This window comes from Columba livia, chromosome 1 (assembly GCF_036013475.1).
Source record: "Columba livia isolate bColLiv1 breed racing homer chromosome 1, bColLiv1.pat.W.v2, whole genome shotgun sequence".
Classification (NCBI taxonomy): domain Eukaryota; kingdom Metazoa; phylum Chordata; class Aves; order Columbiformes; family Columbidae; genus Columba; species Columba livia.
Window position 1 is genome coordinate 169788993 of NC_088602.1, and position 14668 is coordinate 169803660.

Here is a 14668-nt window from a genome sequence, read left to right on the forward strand (position 1 = left end):
CTACAGTTAGGAGTTATTTTGAAATTCAATTTACAGCAGACATGCTCGCATTTCACATCTTCAATGCCGGTCTTCACTGATGAAATATAAAGAGGTCAACTTCATTTTCATAACATACAGAATTTCATCCACATATAAAAATATTTTAATGTTCAATTTCTGAAAAACCAAACCAAACAAACACAAACAAAACCCCAAACAACAACAACAGCAAAACTCCACCAAAACAAAAAACACCAAACCCCAAACTGTGATCTCCAGACTGATGATTTATGAAGATAAGGACAATTTAAATAGAGACAACCTAAAAGAATAGAGAGAAGAATTAAGGGGGAAAAAAAAAAAGTGCTTTCAGAATTTTCACAGATACTTAATATCATGTTAGCTATAGTGGTCCTATTGCTTTATAAATTATTAGTTATTCAGTATCTTCAATGTAATATGTATTTCATTTCACATGGAATGTTATGTAAGAGAGTTGCAAGGTCCATGTAGCCCCCAAACCAATATCTAAAGGTGACAAATGGGAGAAAGGTAAATAAACACACTGTTTCTGACGTTCATATTCACTGTAAACTTGACCTGTTTCAGGTATTTTATTATGTTCTGTAATTTTCATTCCTTGTATACAATAGCCAGCATCAAATGAAATAGAGATTGGGGTCATGGTTTATTGCTATGCACAGATGAAAAGAAAACAAAATGTGAGGTCTGTGCCCATCCTTAGAAATAATTAATGTTCACAAGTGACAGGGCAATCTATACACATATGTTGATATGTGAAAGATAAGTATATTATGCTGCATGTATTGCGATAGAGTAATATTCAGAATATTAATGATAACGATGTGAAGAGTAACAACAATTGAAAGGCCAGCAGATGCTCCTAACACTCATGTCATCTTGTCAAGAAAATAATGAGAAAATATATGGACAAAATGAAATGATGCCCAGCAGAGAGTAGGAGAGAGTAAGACCAGTGAAGTCAAGGAATGCAGTTCCCAACACTTCTCAGCACTGTTGTCCTGGATGAGGGCCAGACAGAGACATAAAGTATCCAAGACAAAAGATGCTGGGAAAGAATTACCTCACCATTATGTTTTATACATAAGGTAAATTCTCCACTCTGGAATTATACTAATCTCATAGCTCCAGTGGGCCCTAAGCTAGAAAAAACAGAACTGCAAGGAGAGCCAGCAGAAACAAGGTATAAGATTCAAGAGCCGTGGTGACTGATTATCAGGGTCACGAAGTCATATGAAAATAACAGAGAGAAATGTTGTCACTGGCAAAGTACATTGGTGAAAGGAAACAATACTACGTGGGGAAAAAGAAAAAAAAAAAGAGTAACTGTCCACTCAGAATGATATCAACCATTAGAAGACATGGAGGTACACATGCACACAGCTGACAAAGCCATTTTTGTTGAGTTTTGGACATGCAGGACTAAATTTCATCCAGTTAGAAAACATGATGTAAATGGAAGAATGATTCCTTCTGAATATGCCAACTGAGACTTAATACAAACACCACTCGAGACACAGACTAGCAAATAAGGCTCTTCTGCACTTCTACAAAGAAAATGCCCTTTGCAGACTCGCCAGTGATGCTATAACGTGAGACTCAGGCATAGCCAGCTTTCAGACAAACACACGCACTTCTTTCTGGTATGAGGGAAAATCATAGACTTGATTTTCCTGATGCTTCACAGCACAGGCCAAATATGAGCATGAGGACATGAAGGTGACCCGAGAGTCCTTTCATTCAGCAGACAGTTCTCAATACGACCACGGAGTCTTTGGGATGTGAGCTCAGAAGTAGTGAGACACGGTTAGCACGATCTTCACAAGGGTCCGCGGAGGCCTCAAGGCCGCCGGCTCCCTGCACAGGAGCGAGCTCGGCCCCTCAGAGAAGGAAGGCCTGTGCGCCGCCGCCCCGCCCGGAGGCGAAGATGCCGGGAAACGGCGCTCCAGGGGCACCGGGGCAGGGGGAAGGCGAGCGAGGCGGAGGCGGAGTCTGGCGCGGCGAAACCGGGCGAGGAGCCAGGGAGGAGCCCGAGAGCATCGACAAGCGAAGGCCCCGCCTGGCCGCGTCCGCGGAGGGGGGTGGAGGCGCAGGCTCCGCCCTCGCCAGCGGTGCCCGCCCCTGCTCTCAATCAGGTCGGACGTCTCGACATAAAGACCGCGGCGCGGCGAGCACCGGCCCAGAGTTCTGAGAGGCAGAAAGCGGAGTCATGTCTGGCAGAGGCAAGGGCGGGAAGGGGCTCGGCAAGGGGGGCGCCAAGCGCCACCGCAAGGTGCTGCGCGACAACATCCAGGGCATCACCAAGCCGGCCATCCGCCGCCTGGCTCGGCGCGGCGGCGTCAAGCGCATCTCGGGGCTCATCTACGAGGAGACTCGCGGAGTGCTGAAGGTGTTCCTGGAGAACGTGATCCGCGACGCTGTCACCTACACCGAGCACGCCAAGAGGAAGACCGTGACAGCCATGGACGTGGTCTACGCCCTCAAGCGCCAGGGACGCACCCTCTACGGTTTCGGCGGCTAAAGCTTTTTGTTTCTACATTATCTAAATCAAAGGCTCTTTTAAGAGCCACCCACTTTTTTCTGTAAAAGAGCTGTGTCGCTTTAGTGAATTTGTAGTCTCTGTCAAGATGGTTTTCCTCATAGGCTTGTATTTCTTCCCGCTTCCCCTACCACACCCGTTTTTCTTGCTTAGGTGCAGTCGGACTGTCTGGCCTCGCAGTTCGGCTCTGTATGCTTCTTCAGTGCTTCGCTGCTGCATCATCGATCTTCTTAGCTCTTGGGCCGTCTCCTTCCGATAGCCGCTTCTGGAAGACCTTGCTGCGGCCTTCTGTCCTGGAAGGCAAGCAGCGTCCCACTCTGGCTCTTTCTGGGGCCTTAACCGATGCCAAGTAGCAAAGGTGCTGGGACCTCAAGGCCAAGCCTCCTTAGTCCTCTCTGTCGGCTTTAGGAAAAAAACAAACGGTCCCTCTGTCCCAGTAGCATAAAAAGAAGGAAAAATGCCAAAGCCGGGTCTGTCTCGCTGAGTTCTCTACCGCAGCTGGGCGGATCCCCCGTTTCCTCCTGCCCGCTCATAACTGCAGGAGGAAAGGGCCGTGACTGCGCGGGAGTCGCTTCAGCCGGTGTGGCGTGGAAGGGGCCTCCTCGCTTTTGCGCGGTGGGAGGCTGGCGGCCGCTGCAGGCAGGCCGATTCCCCGTCGGCGAGCGGGTTGAGCGCCCTCGCTCTTTCAAAAAGGCCGCCATGGTGACGATTGGCTCCGGGCCAGCCCGCGCTCTGCTCCGCGGGTGCTCGCACCAGTAACCCCCACCGCTCGACGGGGAGAGCAGCCCCGTGCTCCGCCCGCCGATGACCGAGGCGGAAGCGGGGGCCGCACAGGGAAAAACGCGCATTTCACGGTGTGCACCTCAACTCTGCAGCATAACCGGGCCGGGACTGCCACAGAGCGGAGGGCCCCGCCCTCCCTGGAGCCAACCCGCCCCCTCCCCGGAAAGACGGACACACACCCCTCCCTTGCCGCCCGCTCGCTCTGTAGCATTTCAAACTCCTTCTCGACGCTGTGGGTGGCTCTGAAAAGAGCCTTTGGGTTTTGATTCTGTGCTCGGGTGCTTCTCCAGGCCCCTTTTACTTGCTCTTGGCTTTGTGGCTGTCGGTCTTCTTGGGCAGCAGCACGGCCTGGATGTTGGGCAGCACGCCGCCCTGCGCGATGGTCACCTTGCCCAGCAGCTTGTTGAGCTCCTCGTCGTTGCGGATGGCCAGCTGCAGGTGGCGGGGGATGATGCGCGTCTTCTTGTTGTCGCGGGCCGCGTTGCCCGCCAGCTCCAGGATCTCGGCCGTCAGGTACTCCAGCACGGCCGCCAGGTACACCGGGGCGCCGGCGCCCACCCGCTCCGCGTAGTTGCCCTTGCGCAGCAGCCGGTGGACACGGCCCACGGGGAACTGCAGCCCGGCCCGCGACGAGCGCGACTTGGCCTTGGCCCGCGCTTTCCCGCCTTGCTTCCCGCGGCCAGACATCCTCACTCACTCGCTCGCTACTCGGCACCCACTGCTGCGCTAAAAACAACAGACGGATTACCCGCGCCCTGAGGCCCCGCTCTTATATCCCTTCCCTCGGCGCGGCCGGCGTCTCCTGATAGGTCGGGGCGCCTGTCGGGGAACGCGAACCCAATGGCGGAGCGAATCTCGTTCTGACCAATAGCCAGGGGGGAAGCTTTGAAAGGCCTCCGCGCGCCCTCTCGAGTCCGCCAATGACGACGCGGGTTTCAGCAGCCGGCTCCGCCCGAACGGAACGGTCGCTCCCGCCGCCGTGGCCCGGACCTGCGGGGGCCGCGCCGCCGCACATTCGTTCATTTCAAGCAGCCGGGTCAGCAAAGCGCGTCTTGGGAGCGCGGAGCTGAGGAGGTAGAGAGGCGGAGAGGAAAAGGGAGGCAGCGTGCCTGCGTCAGTGAGCGGGACTAAAACAGGGGCCGGGCGGGTACAAGCAGAAGGGTATAGGTGGTACAGCTCTCACCATCCAGCTTTCCTAACTTGCAAAGTTGTACACCCTTCCTTGAACTGTAAAACCACCGGAACTAGCACCCGCCTAGGCCACCACATAATCTTCAACCCCTCAATCCAGAGTGTAACGCTATTTGAAAATTGCCTTGATACTCGCTACCTCATATCGACAGCAACTTTTTTCAGACTTTATGAATTAAAAAAACTAAGTTTATAATATAGTGTCAACAGCCCTTTTTTGTTTATGGAGTGGCTCTTAAAAGAGCCTTTTTTGTTAAAATATTTTTTCATATTAGATGGCAATATTTTAAACTGGTTTAAGCACGCTCACCGCGGATGCGGCGGGCCAGCTGGATGTCCTTGGGCATGATGGTGACGCGCTTGGCGTGGATGGCGCACAGGTTGGTGTCCTCGAACAGCCCCACCAGGTAGGCCTCGCTGGCCTCCTGCAGCGCCATGACGGCCGAGCTCTGGAAGCGCAGGTCGGTCTTGAAGTCCTGCGCGATCTCGCGCACCAGGCGCTGGAAGGGCAGCTTGCGGATCAGCAGCTCCGTCGACTTCTGGTAGCGCCGGATCTCGCGCAGCGCCACCGTGCCGGGCCGGTAGCGGTGCGGCTTCTTCACGCCGCCGGTGGCCGGCGCGCTCTTGCGGGCAGCCTTGGTGGCCAGCTGCTTGCGGGGCGCCTTCCCGCCCGTCGACTTACGCGCCGTCTGCTTCGTACGCGCCATCTTTTTGAATAACGGCTGCTAAGGCAGTAGATACCTAAAACACTGGCATCCTGCTTACGGTTGAGGAGTATATATAGTACTGGTCGTTGCTCTGATAGGCGGATGGGTAGAAGCTGATTGTCATTGGTGGAATCAAACAATCAAAGTCCCGCCACTGGCTGGCACCACCCAAATTTCCCCGCTTTTGTTCTTGCTTTATCCTGAGTGCAGCATAAAAAAAGCGCCATTTTTAACACTGTTTTTCAGTTGTTCATACACTGGTGTTTTAAAACAGAGCTAAAATTTCTCTGGAATACATAGGAATTATTACTACAATATCATGAAATACACCTGAAACACACCTGATAGTACATAAAATCACAATGGAAGGGAAAGAAGACGACCGTTGGGAAAAAATAGTACTTTAGAGTCGTTACTGAAAGCTGCAATATATGAACCAACGAATCCTTATAGCCCGTATTATTATAATATATATACATAAACTGCACTAACGTAGCGAGGTTCGGATTATCAGAATAGGAATCAAAGTCTGTAGCTGAAATTTTGAAAGTAATGAGGTCGCAAGTGCAGACGCCGTGTTCAATTAGTGTCCCCGAATATGCATTGGGGTAGGGGTATGTGTGAATGTGATAAAAGGGAGCGAGCTGTGGCGGTTTTACAGTTTTGAAAGACAGGAAAGCTTTGGGGTGACCTGCTCTTGGAAACAGGTTAAATCGGCCCGTGAGGAAAAAAAACCCTGCCGGTACCCGCCCGGCCCCCGTTTTAGTCCCGCTCACTGACGCAGGCACGCTGCCTCCCTTTTCCTCTCCGCCTCTCTACCTCCTCAGCTCCGCGCTCCCAAGACGCGCTTTGCTGACCCGGCTGCTTGAAATGAAAAATGTGCGGCGGCGCGGCCCCCGCAGGTCCGGGCCACGGCGGCGGGAGCGACCGTTCCGTTCGGGCGGAGCCGGCTGCTGAAACCCGCGTCGTCATTGGCGGACTCGAGAGGGCGCGCGGAGGCCTTTCAAAGCTTCCCCCCTGGCTATTGGTCAGAACGAGATTCGCTCCGCCATTGGGTTCGCGTTCCCCGACAGGCGCCCCGACCTATCAGGAGACGCCGGCCGCGCCGAGGGAAGGGATATAAGAGCGGGGCCTCAGGGCGCGGGTAATCCGTCTGTTGTTTTTAGCGCAGCAGTGGGTGCCGAGTAGCGAGCGAGTGAGTGAGGATGTCCGGCCGCGGGAAGCAAGGCGGGAAAGCGCGGGCCAAGGCCAAGTCGCGCTCGTCGCGGGCCGGGCTGCAGTTCCCCGTGGGCCGTGTCCACCGGCTGCTGCGCAAGGGCAACTACGCGGAGCGGGTGGGCGCCGGCGCCCCGGTGTACCTGGCGGCCGTGCTGGAGTACCTGACGGCCGAGATCCTGGAGCTGGCGGGCAACGCGGCCCGCGACAACAAGAAGACGCGCATCATCCCCCGCCACCTGCAGCTGGCCATCCGCAACGACGAGGAGCTCAACAAGCTGCTGGGCAAGGTGACCATCGCGCAGGGCGGCGTGCTGCCCAACATCCAGGCCGTGCTGCTGCCCAAGAAGACCGACAGCCACAAAGCCAAGAGCAAGTAAAAGGGGCCTGGAGAAGCACCCGAGCACAGAATCAAAACCCAAAGGCTCTTTTCAGAGCCACCCACAGCGTCGAGAAGGAGTTTGAAATGCTACAGAGCGAGCGGGCGGCAAGGGAGGGGTGTGTGTCCGTCTTTCCGGGGAGGGGGCGGGTTGGCTCCAGGGAGGGCGGGGCCCTCCGCTCTGTGGCAGTCCCGGCCCGGTTATGCTGCAGAGTTGAGGTGCACACCGTGAAATGCGCGTTTTTCCCTGTGCGGCCCCCGCTTCCGCCTCGGTCATCGGCGGGCGGAGCACGGGGCTGCTCTCCCCGTCGAGCGGTGGGGGTTACTGGTGCGAGCACCCGCGGAGCAGAGCGCGGGCTGGCCCGGAGCCAATCGTCACCATGGCGGCCTTTTTGAAAGAGCGAGGGCGCTCAACCCGCTCGCCGACGGGGAATCGGCCTGCCTGCAGCGGCCGCCAGCCTCCCACCGCGCAAAAGCGAGGAGGCCCCTTCCACGCCACACCGGCTGAAGCGACTCCCGCGCAGTCACGGCCCTTTCCTCCTGCAGTTATGAGCGGGCAGGAGGAAACGGGGGATCCGCCCAGCTGCGGTAGAGAACTCAGCGAGACAGACCCGGCTTTGGCATTTTTCCTTCTTTTTATGCTACTGGGACAGAGGGACCGTTTGTTTTTTTCCTAAAGCCGACAGAGAGGGCTAAGGAGGCTTGGCCTTGAGGTCCCAGCACCTTTGCTACTTGGCATCGGTTAAGGCCCCAGAAAGAGCCAGAGTGGCATGCTGCTTGCCTTCCAGACGGGCCAAGAGCTAAGAATATCGACGATGCAGCAAAGCACTGAAGAAGCATACAGGGCCGAACTGCAAGGCCAGACAGTCCGACTGCACCTAAGCAAGAAAAACGGGTGTGGTAGGGGAAGCGAGAAGAAATACAAGCCTACGAGGAAAACCATCCTGACAGAGACTACAAATTCATTAAAAACGACACAGCTCTTTTACAGAAAAAAGTGGGTGGCTCTTAAAAGAGCCTTTGATTTAGATAATGTAGAAACAAAAAGCTTTAGCCGCCGAAACCGTAGAGGGTGCGTCCCTGGCGCTTGAGGGCGTAGACCACGTCCATGGCTGTCACGGTCTTCCTCTTGGCGTGCTCGGTGTAGGTGACAGCATCGCGGATCACGTTCTCCAGGAACACCTTCAGCACTCCGCGAGTCTCCTCGTAGATGAGCCCCGAGATGCGCTTGACGCCGCCGCGCCGAGCCAGGCGGCGGATGGCCGGCTTGGTGATGCCCTGGATGTTGTCGCGCAGCACCTTGCGGTGGCGCTTGGCGCCCCCCTTGCCGAGCCCCTTCCCGCCCTTGCCTCTGCCAGACATGACTCCGCTTTCTGCCTCTCAGAACTCTGGGCCGCTGCTCGCCGCGCCGCAGTCTTTATGTCGAGACGTCCGACCTGATTGAAAGCAGGGGCGGGCACCGCTGGCGAGGGCGGAGCCTGCGCCTCCACCCCCCTCCGCGGGCGCGGCCAGGCGGGGCCTTCGCTTGTCGATGCTCTCGGGCTCCTCCCTGGCTCCTCGGCCGGTTTCGCCGCGCCAGACTCCGCCTCCGCCTCGCTCGCCTTCCCCCTGCCCCGGTGCCCCTGGAGCGCCGTTTCCCGGCATCTTCGCCTCCGGGCGGGGCGGCGGCGCACAGGCCTTCCTTCTCTGGGGGGCCGCGCTCGCTCCTGTGCAGGGAGCCGGCGGCCTTGAGGCCTCCGCGGACCCTTGTGAAGATCGTGCTAACCGTGTCTCAGTACTTCTGAGCTCACATCGCAAAGACTCCGTGGTCGTATTGAGAACTGTCTGCTGAATGAAAGGACTCTCAGGTCACCTTCATGTCCTCATGCTCATATTTGGCCTGTGCTGTGAAGCATCAGGAAAATCAAGTCTATGCCTCAACCTCTTATAATTGGTCATGCTAAAGCCACACCTTCAAGCACGAAAAATGATAGATGTTATATCCAGGGAAAACAATCAATAAAGAGGCAGGAGAAAAAGCCATTCAAGGCTTTCCAATTCAAATATATCCGCTCTGACTCGATGAGTCCCTGGCCTGCAAATCACTAGGACCTAAGGGATCATTTTGATGAGACATCAGTTGTTGTTCTTACTCTCTTTTTTGCTGGCTTCTGTTACAGATGGGATTTTGGCCCAGGTGGAAGTTTTCTGTGAGTTACCTGGTTCTTTCAGTATTATGGTCATAAGTCCCTGTCTGGAACGCAATTCAAAGAGCAGCACAATCTCAGGGCTGTCCTACTGATATTGCGCATACGTTTCTCCCCACTCTGGATCCGTGGTGATATTCCTAGTGGCAGAAACAAGTTCTGATACTACATTCTGTATTCTTCCGCTGTCCTTCCAGATTTATGGCTTGTGTGTCCCTGATTCTGGCTCAATAAAACCAGTGTCTCTTTCAACACTGAAAAGACCATAACCAGGTGACCCTGCTGCCCTAGGGAAAAGGTGACAAAAACCAAACCAGAACATAATGTAACAAAAATAATAATAACAATAACAATAATAATAATAATAATAATAATAATAATACACAACAAACCAACCCAAACAAAACCGCAAAAAAACAAAAAAACCCCACACAAAGAAAACAACAACAACAAAAAAAAAACAACCCAGAGCTAAGACTATTTACTCTGTTAGGATAATAAGCACGTTTTCATCCACTTAGGTTTTAGTTCTTTTTTTTACTTTCTTTTTTTTTTCTTTTCCTTTTTTTTTTTTTTTTTTTTGTCCATGAAGGATTTTTATATAAATGAGCATGCATTAGTTCTCCAAAGTTAATACCAGTCTTACACAAATGTTTACCTTATTGATCAGCAGGTCCCTTTCTCAACAGCTCTGGGTAATTTGGGCTATAAGGTTTATTTTCTTGTATGCATCTCCAAAACTGCAGATGTTTTCTCTACCTACCACCCCTGTACAGCTGGACACAGCTCCTAGCTGTTCAGTGCTGGTTTTGTGGGCTAGTTTTGTTAACCATACAATTAAACACAGGATATTACAAACTACTAACCTCAAACAGTACACAAAAGTTGAACTTGTTATTCTACTCCTTATTTCATGCATGAATGAGCCAAAACTTGGTTCCATTTTCTGTGTCCAAAACAGGAAAAAAAACAAAGTATGTCAGGAGGACCAAGATTTAGACTTAATACACTTACTATGGAAGCCAGTCCTTCTTTCTGGGACCAGATCATAAAATGCAAGTTGCAGGCAAAATAGGTGAAACGTATTCTTGAATGTGCCCACACTGTATATGCATAATCTCATGAGCCTGTGAAGCCAGATTCCTGACTTCCTAGCTGTCTGATAGCAGGAGTGATGAGTGACTGGCCTCATCTGTATATAGTGGGGAAACCCAGGCACCAGACAGCCCTTCCAGTGCCCCTGGCAGCCTGGATGACATCCTAACCTGGGACAGTGCTGCTCTGGCACCAGTCCATGGACTGCACAGCAGCAAAGCATGTACTGTAAAAAACATAAGCTACAGCACAGCACTCATACACACTGAAAAACTCTTCAAAAGCTTTTTTCTCCCTTTTATAAGAAGACAGACATCTTACATTGCTGGCATCAAAGAGGTATCTTGACATACTCCTGCTCTAGAAAGATGGCACAATCAGTCTTTTCTGGGGCCAGTACCTGCTTCACCCCCACACCTCTGAGGATAACCAGCAAGGTAGCATCACCTAGTGAGAGTACCTCACATGGTGTGTGACACAGTGCTTTGGCTCTCAGCAATGGCAGAAGTCCAGCCAACACAGTGTCTGGGTGCCACCATCACTGTTGTGCTGGTTTGACTGAAAACTAGCTAATTTTCCTTCATGCAGTTAGAAACCTTTAACTGGCATAACTGTCATGGTCATTGTTTGTATTTAGTTTGAGAACAAGAAGACAACACTCTGTGACAGAAATGAAGTTCTTAATTGTTGCTGTCTGGGAGCCAAGAACATCCTGAACTCTCTGCCCACAGGTATGAGGCAGCTAGGAATGGTGACCTAGATGGGGTAGACCTTGACTGACATCCAGACTGATCAATAGGAATATTCCATGCCATTAGTGTCATGCTTCATATTTAAGGAGAGTTGGGATCTCCTGGCTAGGTGAGAGTCAGGACGGAGCTGGGATGGACCGGTACAGAGACTTGTTCTGGTTCTTCTTCTGTTTTGTTTTGATGGAGTTCTGTTCAGGAGTTTCTTTAGTTTGACCTTTTGCCATCCTGCCATTTGCAGAAGCATGTGGGCCTTTCTGCCTTTTTCTCTCTTCTCTCTCTGGGATCAGCTGTTCAGGACCAGGGTGCTGCTTCCCAGACTGTCTGCTTGGTGTGGATGGATTTCATGAGGAATTGCATTAAGTGTATTTTATTTTATGTTCTTTTTCCATTTTCTATGTATTAGTAGTATTAGTATATTTTTTTATTATTATTTATGGGTTTTTTTCCTATTAAACTGTTTTTCTCTCAGTCCACAAGTTTCTCCTTTTATGATTCTCTCCCCTACTCAAGCATGAGGGGGAGGGGGATATGAGCAAGCAGCTATCATGGTTTTGTTGGTAGCTTGGCTTAAAGAATGACAACTACCTATGTGGTAAAAAAGTGGGTTGCCTGCTAAGCCAAATGTACCTGAAAGCCTGTCACATCAGGATCTGAGGTGTCACCAGCCAGGGAGATGGCAGATTGCAGACCAGCTGTGCATGCACTACGTGCCAAACAACACTTTGTCCCTCCATAGGTACCAAACGCGATTCTGGCTGGACAGGGAGGGGACACATAGATTGGTCACATTGCTTGCTCCCTCTTACCAGCATTGACAGTGAGTGCCAGCACACAAATAGGAAGGGTGGAGGGCAGAAAGCATGCAGAAGTGCCAGTGGGTTGTGAGGAGGAAGAGTGAGTTGCTCAGCATCGCTCTGTGTCTCACTGGTCTGAGCAGCCAGGTTTCGGTGCTGACAGAGAGGTTGCTTTGAAAGGACAATGTGGTGGCACCCCTCCTTAGTGGAATTCTCTATTAAACACAGGCAAAAGAGAGGCAGTGTTGATTCAGGAGAAGATTATATCTTTGGGGAGGCATGGCTGATAGACCTTCCGTTAATGTTGTCTACCTTTCATGGACGGTTTGTCTCAGGGCCTGAGGTCCTCAACTGCTGGTTGATGACTGCATTCAAAGCATGCCAGGGTGGTCCAGAACACAGTTTGTGAAGTGCCTTAGGGTAGTTTTAGAAAACCAAAGTACTTCACAACATAGATAATTCTGTTATTTGATATCTGACTGACAGCGAGGACATTTTCTTTGCCTGTGCATGAGAAAAGTGAGAATACGTTAACCTTGTAAACTCCCATACAGTACAGAACAAAGTGCATAATTTTTTCCCTCATTAGCTGTTCTGGGAAAGGTTTAGGTCCCCTGCATTTTTGCCCTTCTCCCCCTCGCCCCCCGCCCCATCTCCCTCACCCCCCATGGGGTGTGTTTTTGGGTTTTGATGGTTGGGTTTTTTTATTTGTTTTTTTGTTTGTTTGTTTTGGTTTTGGTTTGGGAATTTTTTGTTTGTCTGGTTGGATGGGATTTTTTTGTTTGGTTTGTTTTTTGTTTTGTTTTGTTTGTTTGTTTGTTTTCTTTCTCAGGAAGGCTACCTTTCCCAGTGTCTCCTGGATATGGACAAATGCAGGTTTTGGACTATAGGTCTTCAATTCCCAAATGACATACCATGGCAATGATGAAGGAAGGCCACTACAGGTGCCCCAGGCCTTAACCAAGAGTACAAGGAGGAGCGTGCAACATTCCAGAAAGCTGAGTCTACAGGGACAGTCATCTCTTGCCCTACCCTATTTGTCCTGTCCACTGTAGATGCTTAGCCATACACTGGATTTAAAAGGTCTTGTGTGTCCTTGTTGCACTTCGGAGTCTTAACAACAGCAGCAGCATCATTAGTACCACGTAGGCAGAGATTTGTTTGCTGAGCTGCAACCAGTTTGTAGTTTGGTAGGTACCACTTTAAAATTGCTTAGCTGAGATATAAAAGCTGTTAAACTGTGCTGGCTGGTTTGATCACATGAGTTATTATGTTCATAACTTGGATGAAGTCACTGAGGGCAAGTAAGGTATGGGTGTAACACTGTAACAGCAGCGTAATCATGGTTGCGGGGACTATTTGCACCTCTTTCCTGCAGAACATGTATGCAGCAGTGCAGCACATAAAACAAAGGCCCTCACTCGAATCTCTCTGGAAATTGTCACTTGAAGGAAGAACAGGGGCTGTGGTGCAGAGGCATGTCAGCTGTGCTTCCTCCAGCTGTCTAACAATGGCTGAATATAGGACTCACCTACAGCAGGTAGAGCAGCCTATTAGCCACATTTGTGTGTCTAGCTCTCATGCTAATGCCTTCTAACAAAATTGCCTGAGAAGGAGAGCTACTGTGCTACCTTTCATTATTGAAAACATACCCAAATATAACCCAGAGATCTTTTTCTTAGGAAGAAGTACTGGCAAGTTCTAAACCAGATATGGAAATGTTTGACAGCTCTCAGACGCAGTGTCAGCTGTCGGCTGCGGTTCATGTGTCTCCTTGCATGTGCCAAGAGGTCTTAATATAATAGATAACTTCAAAAGTCGGACACACCTGGGTACTGAAGGGAAATGTCTTGTACAGTTCAGATTGTAATCCTGCGCAGGTTTGTAATGTAGTGTGGCCTGCTGGGGTGCCCATGAGGTAAGAAGGACTGAAGTCATTCAGATGTAGTAGACATAACAGTGATGGTCTCCCCAAAAGTATCTCTGGAGATCCTAGTGTCACTCTCCTCCTCTTTTAGTGAATGATGAAGTCTACCTCCCTCCAGTCTCATTGAGAAAGTCAAACTGTATGTCAGAGTCTACAGGATTATTTAATTCTCTCATTTGCTCAGCTGAAGATGAAACTGCTATTCCTGACCTTTATATAATCTTTCACTACATTTTTTTAGTCTGAGTACATCTGTCCATCCCTCCTAACCTATCTGCTCTGACTTAAAATTGCCAAGTGTACCTTAACTTTCCAAAATTTTGTTCCTGCATGTATTCCTTTCGTGTAGAAAAGGGCACGTGTTCCAAGCAGCAATTCTATATTACTGAAGTTACATCTTTGCTGCAAAGCCATTAACAAAGAAAGATCAGAGCTTCTGTGTCATGATATTTCTGAAGTTGCTTCAGTTTATTTTAATATAGTAACTGTTGGAGATCCGAAGCTGCTACACACATTATTAGCTGTCCCTCTTGTGAATGGGGAGAGGTGCAACTACTGGGAGAAAAGCCAGGCAGACAACTGGAATGGTGACCATTTTAGCCACCTCAATTTCAGCCACAAATAAATGTGAATCAGCACGCTGTGAAGCCACAACTGAGGGCTGGAGTATTTAAATCTCCTCCAGTGAAGGTTACTGAAGTAAACATATATGAGTTCAAAACAATAAGAGTAGGCAACATGAATTTTCATTTTGCTGACATGGCACTAATGGTCTATGCTTTACCTCTATGTGCTATGAAGGGTCTCGGAAGCTGCCAAATGCCACCTCCTCTCAATGCTGCTACTATGTAGTCAAGTCAATGGAAGGTCTGATTCATTAATCTACAAACACATATAGGATATAGGCTTAAAATATATATATATATATATTTATTTTACCTCAGTTTTGGTAACTTCTTAAAGTGCATCTTCAATACCCACATCCACTAAAATATATTTAATTCGTCTATCCTTCTTTTATGTTACATAGCTTCTACAAATAAGATCCTGAAAATCCCAATTTGCTTAGTCCTTCT

At 50.3% G+C, this 14668-nt stretch overlaps 5 protein-coding genes across 5 annotated transcripts in view; 2 read left to right on the top strand and 3 right to left on the bottom strand.

Moving 5' to 3' along the window:
• The window catches only part of LOC102092620 (uncharacterized), a 26932-nt gene extending 24338 nt beyond the window's left edge, over window positions 1-2594 (top strand). Inside the window, exon 3 of the mRNA XM_065052990.1 lies at window positions 2227-2594. Coding sequence (XP_064909062.1) covers window positions 2227-2545 — 319 coding nt within the window. The 3' untranslated portion in view covers window positions 2546-2594. The remainder of the gene's footprint in view (window positions 1-2226) is intronic.
• Window positions 566-4065, bottom strand: LOC102088375 (histone H2A). Its single transcript, XM_065044989.1, has one exon. It carries the CDS (start codon window positions 4031-4033, stop codon window positions 3644-3646), a length of 390 nt encoding a protein of 129 aa, XP_064901061.1. The 5' UTR covers window positions 4034-4065; the 3' UTR covers window positions 566-3643.
• Window positions 4066-4766: 701 nt separating this feature from the next.
• Window positions 4767-5301, bottom strand: LOC135577144 (histone H3). Its single transcript, XM_065044927.1, has one exon. The coding sequence runs from the start codon at window positions 5242-5244 to the stop codon at window positions 4834-4836; it is 411 nt and encodes a 136-aa protein (XP_064900999.1). The 5' UTR covers window positions 5245-5301; the 3' UTR covers window positions 4767-4833.
• A 1080-nt stretch (window positions 5302-6381) lies between these two features.
• On the top strand, window positions 6382-6902 carry LOC102090218 (histone H2A). The gene has a single exon (XM_021291537.2). The coding sequence runs from the start codon at window positions 6450-6452 to the stop codon at window positions 6837-6839; it is 390 nt and encodes a 129-aa protein (XP_021147212.2). The 5' UTR covers window positions 6382-6449; the 3' UTR covers window positions 6840-6902.
• Window positions 6903-7783: 881 nt separating this feature from the next.
• On the bottom strand, window positions 7784-8238 carry LOC102090048 (histone H4). The gene has a single exon (XM_013367959.3). The coding sequence runs from the start codon at window positions 8198-8200 to the stop codon at window positions 7889-7891; it is 312 nt and encodes a 103-aa protein (XP_013223413.1). The 5' UTR covers window positions 8201-8238; the 3' UTR covers window positions 7784-7888.
• Between the last annotated feature and the right edge of the window lie 6430 nt (window positions 8239-14668).